We start from the raw sequence: 10,358 nt of genomic DNA, 5'->3' as shown, positions 1-10,358 counted from the left end.
ATTTGATTTAATGAATTTTCATTTTTGATAACCATTATACACTTTAAATGACCACAGTCTTTCCTCATTTAGAGTGTATAATCCTTTTCTACTTTCGCGATTCGTAATCTCCAACCCATTTCATGCATTAATGCCAATGTCCTTCCGGATTGAATTGACACCTAGTACCACGCATCTTTACAATTGATCATATCCCTTAATGTCCTTCAAGATTGAATTAAGCAAATATATCCAACCAATTGTAGGAGTAGTACACATGAAATAGTTCCTTAAACTCACATCGGTGACACCTTAAAGGCCATGTGTCCATATCTATTCATAAGTTCAATGGAATCATAAGTATGCCCTTGATTTCGTTGAGCCGGCCAAACCCTGAACTTATATAGGTAGCTTCTCCTGGTTATCATGCTTTTGTGAATAAACCACTTAATCTAGAGATCTTTAAAACTCTAGAAATTGGAGACCTCGAGGGACCACTACTCTACTGCCTCATTTTTCAACATCACGAACAAAGCAACTAAGGATCACTTAAGTGTTGCTTTCCAACATCTGATGAGGGATCAATCCACATTGAATTCAAGACTAGATGTTTCTTCTAGCATCGAATTGGTTTTCACTCATGTTGTTGAACAATGGGCACTCCAATTTCATTAAACCATGAAATTCCTCACTAGTGGAAAAAACCTCATTTGCTGTGTGTCATTTGCTGCGGTTTTCCTTAGACGCAACATTAAATAGCAAAAAAAAAAGAAAAAAAATATATATTACAAATGCTGCGGTTTTCCTGATGCCCGCAGCAAATAAGCATTATTTGCTGCGGTTTTATTAAGCCCGCAGCAAATAAGTATAAAAAAAATAAAAAATAAAAAAAATAAAAATTTCGTTTAATAAGCACTTATTTGTTGCGGGCTTCTTAAAACCGTGGCAAATAATGCTTATTTGCTGCAGTTTTTTAAGAAGCCCGCAGCAAATAGTCAGTTCAAAAAATATAAAAAACGCGTTTTGACGTTCAATTACTTAAAACCCCAAAATAACTTTCTTCAAAAACCCACGATGACGACTGTCTTCTTCTTCAAGCTCTTCAATTTCAGAAAATTTCTTCAAAAACCCACGAAAGATCTCTTCAAGTTCTTCAAGTTTTTCAAATCATACGACTCTGCTGTGTTTTCTCTTCATTTCGTTCATCATCTTCCAAACCCCACGACTTTTTTTAAGTTCTTCAAGTTCCTGTGTTTTTGAAATTTGTTGCTTTGATAACCACCCATTGCACGAATTTCCTTCTCCATCTTTGTTTAAGTTCTTCAACCCACCATTGTTGTTTTTCCTTCAAAAACCACGAAATTCGGGCTAGTCTTGTTCTTTTTCAAGTCATTGTGTTTAAATAAGGATTTAGTCTTTTTTTATACTAATTTTGATTTTGTTTTTCATTGTAGGTTACATAATCTTATTGTAGAAACAAAATTATCATATCTCATTACCAAGGCTATGTATTTTATATTTGAATGTGAATAATTTACTTTTGTATGTACTTGAATATTTGAATGTGAATAATTTTAATTAATTAGGATTTTTAGGGTAGATTGAATGTGAATAATTTACTTATGTATACATGTAGTTGTATATTTGAATGTGAATAATTACTTATATATGTGGTATAAATGATTCAATGGGTAGTTGTTCTTGTAAACGACATCATGTAAGATTATAATCATGTAATTTAATTATCAATCTTTATTTGGTGATGATAATTTTTGCTAGTATTAAACCTGCTTTGCTTTATTATCTGTGTGAAGTAGAAAGTTGGAAGTAGGATAGTGACTTTTGCTTATCGAAAATCGGCTAAGAAACTGAAGAGATTTAAAGAACCTCAGAATGAAATGAGATATATATACATTACTTATAAAATACAAGAACATATCTTTTAGCTAATGAACAATTCTTTTAGCTTCAATCAGGTTCAAAAGGTTAGTTGCTTTTGTGTCATTACTTTTATGTTTATAAAGATTTAAGATTGAACGCGATGTTTGTGAATGAACAAGTTCCTTGGTGATTGATTGTTGATAATGTATTATTCATTTTCTATTTTTAGGATTAAGTTGGTATTCTAATGTACTTCTAGGATATTAATTAATTATGTTTTTGGAATGGTTTAATGCTTATTTGTGTTTCGTTGGATTTGCAGATTGATAGTTTGCCATGTCGATGTTTATTCGAAGGACAAAAATTCTCAACTCGAATCCACTATTCACTTTCGATTTATTAGGACTTTAATTTGTGTATGTACATATTATTATATTATATATACGATCGAGTGTTTACAAAGAGATTATTGGTGATTATTGGTGTTAGTTGGTGATTATCATTGGATTAATCATTGTTTATAACATTGTACATTATTGGATTATTTAATACTATTAAACGAAAAAAGCAAAAAAAAAAAAAAAAAGCATTCGCAGCAAATAAAGCCCACAGCAAATAATGCTTATTTGCTGCGGTTTTTTAAGAAGCCCGCAGCAAATAGTAAGTTTTTTGCTGCGGTTTTAAACCGCAGCATTTAAAATAGGCTATTTGCTGCTATCACTATTGCTGCGGGCCAAAACCGCAGCAAATAAGGTTTTTTCCACTAGTTAGACTTAGTAAGAATACTTTGTCTAACTTTGAACTTTGTTCACATAGTCAAGAAATGTGATCCCTTCTTTGACAAGCCCTAATTTTCGGCTTTTATGCAATTAGATGTCATAGCATTATCAAAGTTACACTCGACTATCAATGCTTTATTTAAGCCACTTGTCAATCACACTAGATTGTTTTGTGCACTACTTTGGCTTTAAACATCACAAAGATGAGTATTTTTAAACCATACTGTTTACGTATTTGTCTAAATCATGACAAATAACATTAATATTATAGTGGAATAAGTTAAAACTTTGTTTGTTCTTGGATGATCAAAACTTGGTATACCTCCCCCACAAACATATGTATACTTTGATCAACATAGAGAATGGCAAATTCACTAAATCAAACTCATTCTTGAGTACCTCTTCAAACTTGAAGAACTTCCACTATAAGATTAACTAAATCCATGGTACAACATAAGCATTTTGGACTATTTTCAAATAATTTCCGTATAAAGGAACTTTAAATTGTAAGTAAAAATTTACTTGACAACTATATAACAATTTGAATATTGTGTAAGTCAAATTTACATCCAATTTATATAATCATTCCAAATATTTAGGAAATAGTTTCAACTAGAAGATATGAGGGTAAATTTTGGACGTCACCTTTAGTATATGTAAAATACTTATTTCTTAGTCCTTAAACTTTTATGTTAAAATTCATTTAACATTTACCTCCCCCATTCACTTCAGAGAAGGAATATGACATATTATTTTGTCAACTTTACTTATACAATTCCAAAATAAATATATCATAATTTACAAAATATATGATACAACATACCATATGAAAATACAAACAATTATTTAATCATTGTATTTTCCGTAACTTATTGAAATAAATTCAATAATCAATTATCATATTAAGTATAATACCACTTAATATATCTTGAACCTAATTATATGTTCATCAATCTTCGTATATAATATGAAAATCTATAAATAACATATTGTTATACTTACTTGGAGATTAAATTACTAAAATTCAATCATTATTCCCTTGATGAACACATGAATAGTTATTTTCTTTTTAGAAAGCTTAAAACTTATATGATACTAAGTATCAAAATAAATAATCATGGGTAAACCTTCATATTAGTAGTATGAATACAATATTAAGAACTTTTACTTTGAGACCTTTAACAAATCCAAACTTCGTGAAAAACTTTTTCCTTAATGAAGCAAACTTATACTTGTCTCTTTTAGAAATACATGCTTTATCAAAATATTAGCAAATGAATCTAGAAAAGATCAATATGTCATAACCATTTGTACAAACTTGTAGGTATTTAAACCTATCTATCATTAAAAATAAATTTCCAAATAAATATTGCATCAGTTATTATTATAATCAAATACCATTGATATATGATATCCCTTGTTCTAATAAATAGAACTCATAGTAGATGTTATAAATAACATAATCTATATAAATGAATCCTTATTTTGAACCTTGAGATAATTCAAAATAAATTTCCTTTGTACCAAAATCATTAGCACTTTTCTATAAAAACAAACACTTTAAAACAAGGAAAACATTTAATATCAACTTTAACTTAAATAGTTAAATTCTTTCTTATTGTCACACCAAATTTATTTGGCGTTTATTCGACAATATAAAATACCTTAACATATCCATTAACCGGAATAAAACTGATTTAGTACTTTCTCCAAAATAAATTTTAGTATAAAACTTTACATATACTCACGCAAATAATGCTCATCTTGAAAATCAAAATAATAACATATAATGAAATTTTAATTACCATGCTAAAATTATAAAGTGATGACTTATAGTCTAGATCAAGAGTAACATATAAGTTTCAATGTATATATATATATATATATATATATATATATATATATATATATATATATATATATATATATATATATATATATATATATATATATATATATATATATATATATATATATATATATATATATATATATATATATATATATATATATATATATATATATATATATATATATATATATATATGTATATATATATATATATATATATATATATATATATGTATATATATATATATGTATATATATATATATGTATATATATATATATATATATATATATATATATATATATATATATATATGTATATGTATATATATATATATATACATATATATGTATATATATATATATATATATATATATATATATATATATATATATATATATATATATATGTATATATATATATATATGTATATATATATATATATATGTATATATATATATATATATATATGTATATATATATATATATGTATATATATATATATATGTATATATATATATATATATATATGTATATATATATATATATATATATATATATATATATATATATATATGTATATATATATATATATATATATGTATATATATATATATATATATATGTATATATATATATATATATATGTATATATATATATATATATATGTATATATATATATATGTATATATATATATATATATAAGATTAAACCATATATATCAAAATAAAACTTGACAAATTTGTCTCTATTGTTTATTTGATATATAAAATTACTTATATCATCAGTAAACTCATTTTACTTATAAACATTATGGAACTTAACCTCCATAACAAACAACTTTAATAAATAAAATTCCGAGTTTAAAATAATATTGATAACTTTTAACCTTTATATAATAACATTATTAGATTTTCAAATTCTTGTTAACATCACCTTTACATTAAAACTTACTTTTAATGATTCTTTCGTGATAAACCTTTAAATTTATTCATGTCATAAACTTTGTATCCTTTTCAATATGAATACATTAATATAACCTTGGGCAAAATAACCATATGACAAAACAATATTACCCATATAAAAATTTATATGTTCAAATTTAAACAACATAGGTAACAAACTAACAAAGAATATATCATAAAAACTAACTTGAATCATGCACAATATCATATAAATAATTCTACACATGAAACAAAATAATGCATCATAAACTTTTGTTAAGAACAACATTGCAATATTATGCTTTATACTTCAATTAACTTTATTGTTAACTAAACGTGGATCATGTAACCTTTTAAAAACAATTCACTCAATTGGTGAAACACACATCAATAACAAAATCATTATTGAAATTGGTGAAAAGATGACCAATCATAATTAACACATAATGCTTAACTTGCATAACAAACTTATCTTGTCATACCAAACATACAAAGACCCAAAATATTTAACATATTACCATTTATGAACTATTAATGCAATTATAATCAACTTGATAATAAAACTTATTATCTTTCTATAATAAAACAAAACTTGATACAAAATAATACTACATGATAAGCATTTTAAAACAACAATGAACTTTTATCATCGTATCATGCATAAAATAATACTTGTTAAAACAAAATAAAGCATAATCTATCCATCTTTGTTGATAAAATTAATTATCATAAAATCATGGTAAGTTACTTATACTTCCAACCATCAAAATTCTTTGATAAATAAAATGGAGTATCATCATTTATACCAAATGATAAACATGACCAAATAACTATTATCAATTACTTTACCAATTTCCATGGATATAAAAACTTACTTAAACATGTGACATATTATACTTCTCTATTATCATAAAATTAAGGGATATTATCAATGGTACCCTTGTACTATAGCAAAATAACAATGGTACCCCAGCTAATTTCAATGGTACCCCCCCAAGTATATGCTAATTACAACCGTAACACTATGAATGATTTATCCGTTAAATGTCCGTTAAATCTCGAATGACCTAACCATGGTTAGTTTCTCTCTCCTCTTCCTTCTCTCCTTCCATGGCTGCTTCACCTCAATACCATATTGTTTACTATTTCAAGCTCTCGAACAACTCGACCAATATAAGGAACATAATCATTTGTACGTTCTAAAGAAAGTCTATTTTCATTTGTATTGCTTATAAATAGGTATTCAAAGCTTATATCTTTCTTTTGATCTCTTTTTTTAAACTTTTAGTTTTTTTGCAGGATTGAATTTCTGGGTTTTGGATCTTTAATTGCCACTTAATTTTTTGTGGGTTTTGGGTTTTGGAATGATTATTCTTTCTTTAATTGCTTTCATTATTTCTGGGTTTTTGTTAATTGGGGGGGGTTTTTTGGGTTTTTACAGGTATTCTAAAGAAAGCTTTTTCTTAATTTTTTTTCTTGAATTATGAAGTTTTTGGGTGAGATAATTGGGGGGTTTAATACTGGAGCTCGTCTTAAAGGTTTGGAGAATGGAGGATCTGTCTCTTAGATTCCATACTAAGCAGCCATGGAAGGAGAGTAGGAAAAGGAAAGGAAAAGGGAAGAAGAAGAAGAAGAAACTAACGGACATTTAACGAAAAAAACATTCATAGTGTCACGGTTGTAATTAGCATATACTTGGGGGGGTACCATTGAAATTAGCTGGGGTACCATTGTTATTTTGCTATAGTACAGGGGTACCATTGATAATATCCCTAAAATTAATAAACATATGAAATTAACATAGAGAACTTAATAAAATTTACTTATTGTAAATAGTAGGAAAGATCTTACTTGACTTGTAGATTTTATCAACACTTACTTACATGAGAAATATCATCTCTACCATGCAACTTTGTCCATCTTTCTTACATAACTTGATCAAAACAATAAACAACACAACCCTCCATGAACCAATGCATCCTTTGATGAACCAACGTGCCCTTTTATCGAACCAACGCATTCTTTTATCGAACCAATGCATCCTTTCAAAATTCTCTACGATTATCTCATCACCCGATCATGGTGTAATTTTCATATAAGTAAACTTTAAAACTTTCCCAACAAAATTGTCGATTTTGACAAAATTTGTGGTTAAAACTTTGAGACTTGCCATACTTATTTTAGAAATATGATGTTTTAGATTGTTGAAAATAATGTGACTTTAATTTTATTAATCAAACATATAAAATAAAGTTACATAAACTTAGTAGGTTACAAAACATATGATAAGTTCAAACCTTTGATTTACATACAACAAATGTGAGCTTCATCAATGGGAACACCATATATTGAACATAGTAGCAAGAAGATTTTGTATGTGAACTTGATATTAATTCTAGGTGAGATGCTCTTTCATAAACCATCATTTTCTCCCTACTACGGTGCTTAGGAATATAAACCGGAAATATTTTTGAGATACAAAGAATTACACTAAATTCCTATCACAAGGAACTTAGAACGACATGAGAAAACTTAAGTGGAATAAGAAACGGAAATTTACAATCGAGGATTGCAAGTTCTCTATGTAAAGTACTAGAGAAGAAAAGAAAAATTAGAAATTGCATGTATATTCCATGTACATCTCATGTAAGAAATAACTTACACATGCCTTCGATATTTATAGAAAAGCATACAACTATTCATGAAGTAATATGTCACTTCATGAACCGCAACATCGATTCACGAATCAATGTCAATATTAAATCATTTCATCCCAATAATTCAGTTAATATAACCATATTAACCGCAGGTAGTTATTGCATAACTAACAAAACCGAATAAAATGAACATTGCATAAACCAGTGCGAAAGTCGCGGGTCGCGACCAAAGTCGCGAGCCGCGACCTGAGTAATTTCCAAAACAGAAACTTTGTCTTGAAATCTCGCGATCCACAAAAATGCTTTTGTACAAAACAACCATTTTGCAATATTGGGATATTTAACTTAATTAATAAATTAATTTGTTTATTTGATTTAATGAATTATCATTTCCGATAACCATTATATGTTCTAAATGACAACAGACGATCATTGTGACAATTACCCTTTAGTCCGTGTATTTGCTAATGAAAGATTGTAGAGGGCTAAATTCGACATCCAATTTGGTGTCATACTTAATCCAAGTGGATTATAGGATAGATCAAGACGGAATATTTTTACTTTGGATATTTCTGAAGGAAGAGGGCCGATTAGATGATTATTAGACAAGTCTAGAAACGAGTTGTGACTAAGATTGCCAAAACTAGCTAGATGGAATTAGACCTTGAAAGAGATTATTTGAAAACAATATCTCAGTTAATGCAGTTAAATTCCCTATAGATGATGGGAGTCTACCTTTAATCATATTGTTCTATAAGACTAACCTCTTGATTTGGGTGAGATTTCCTATGGAATTTGGCAGCACACCAGTCAATCTATTGTGTCCTAAGTCCATATGAAGTATAGAAACAAGGTTTCCAATAGAAAGAGGAATTGATCCAGTGAGTTGATTATCATTGAGGTATAAATATTCCAATAGTGAGAGTTTAGCAATAGAACCCGGAATAGATCTGGTAAGTTCATTATGATCAAGGTATAAATATTTCAATTGGGAGAGGTTACCAATAGAACCCGGTATGGATCCATTGACTTGATTATGGTTAAGATCCAAATATTGCAATTGGGATAATTTACCAATGGATTTGGGTATGGGTCCGTTGAGTTTATTTTGATCAAGCTTTTAAGTATTGCAAATGAGATAGTTTACCAATAGACTCTGGTAAGGGACCTGAAAATGTATTAGAGTCAAGGTATAACCTCTCTCTAGTTCATAGAGTTTACCTATGCTATTAGGTAGTGGACTGCTAAGGTTGTTATTAGTAAGGATTAAGACTTGTAATTGTGATAGTTGTCCTACAAAACTTGGTATTCTCCCAATAATATGATTATCGGATAAATCCATGTACGTAAGGTAATTAGTTTGCCAATATCAGTAGGAATCCCACCAGATAAAGAATTTTTACTTAAAAAAAGCACTCTAAGAGAGATCAAATTAACAATGGAATTCGGGATTGTACCTGTAAGACACTGTCGTACGAGCACAAATTTAAATTATATTTTACCCTATTACAACTTGCTAAATATAGTAAGTGGTAAATAGGGGTCGATCTACAGAGATTGTGATTACTAAAGTTAAAGATACTTCTAATTTATTTTTATAGAAAATATAAAAAAAAATGGGGGGAAACGAGTTGTGATAACACTACTAAGAACTTAATAATAAAATAAGCTTAATACAAGAACATAAGATATGTAAAGTAAATAAGAGTGTAAATCAATAATAGAAAGTATAGTAGCAACATGTATCTTAGTCATTCGCAAGATTATTTTTAATAATTGATTAATTACAACTTTTATATGAATAGTCAGCTATAGGATTTATAGTACCCTCGTAAATCCCCTGTCAACCCTTTTATTTTAGCTTACTATTTGTACCCAAGATAGTAAAGCCCTAGTGTTCACTAATCCGGGTTTTATGAATTGACTACTTTAATTTTAGGAAGACTTCACCAACCATTAAACTTAATTAAGAAGATACCCTATAACCCAACTAAATCTAATATTATGTAAACTCTAATAATAAAACTAGATGCAATTATTATTACTAGTTGTTTTTTATTAAAACTAACTAAACAAAGTTTAATTATTTTAAAACATTAACTTATACAAGAATAATTAAGTGTACCCAACAAAATTAATCTTATATAAATTTAGAATAAAAACTAGTTTACATAAATACTCAATAACAAAGTTGCATAAATTAAGACCGATTTCAAATCTCATAAAAATAATTTGCCAAGACATTAATACATGTTACTACAAAATA

General features: G+C 27.5%; 1 protein-coding gene across 1 annotated transcript in view; it reads right to left on the bottom strand.

Moving 5' to 3' along the window:
• Positions 1-217: 217 nt before the first annotated feature.
• The window catches only part of LOC130824968 (receptor-like protein 35), an 11,401-nt gene continuing 1,260 nt past the window's right edge, over positions 218-10,358 (bottom strand). The window contains exons 4-8 of the mRNA XM_057689992.1: positions 8,857-9,209; positions 8,538-8,720; positions 6,567-6,645; positions 5,644-5,674; positions 218-312 (exon numbers count right to left, since the gene is read on the bottom strand). Coding sequence (XP_057545975.1) covers positions 218-312; positions 5,644-5,674; positions 6,567-6,645; positions 8,538-8,720; positions 8,857-9,209 — 741 coding nt within the window. The remainder of the gene's footprint in view (positions 313-5,643; positions 5,675-6,566; positions 6,646-8,537; positions 8,721-8,856; positions 9,210-10,358) is intronic.

The sequence above is a fragment of the Amaranthus tricolor genome, chromosome 10, assembly GCF_026212465.1.
Source record: "Amaranthus tricolor cultivar Red isolate AtriRed21 chromosome 10, ASM2621246v1, whole genome shotgun sequence".
In the NCBI taxonomy this organism is placed as follows: domain Eukaryota; kingdom Viridiplantae; phylum Streptophyta; class Magnoliopsida; order Caryophyllales; family Amaranthaceae; genus Amaranthus; species Amaranthus tricolor.
Note: the sequence above shows the minus strand (reverse complement) of the source record. Positions and strands in the feature narration are given on the sequence as shown.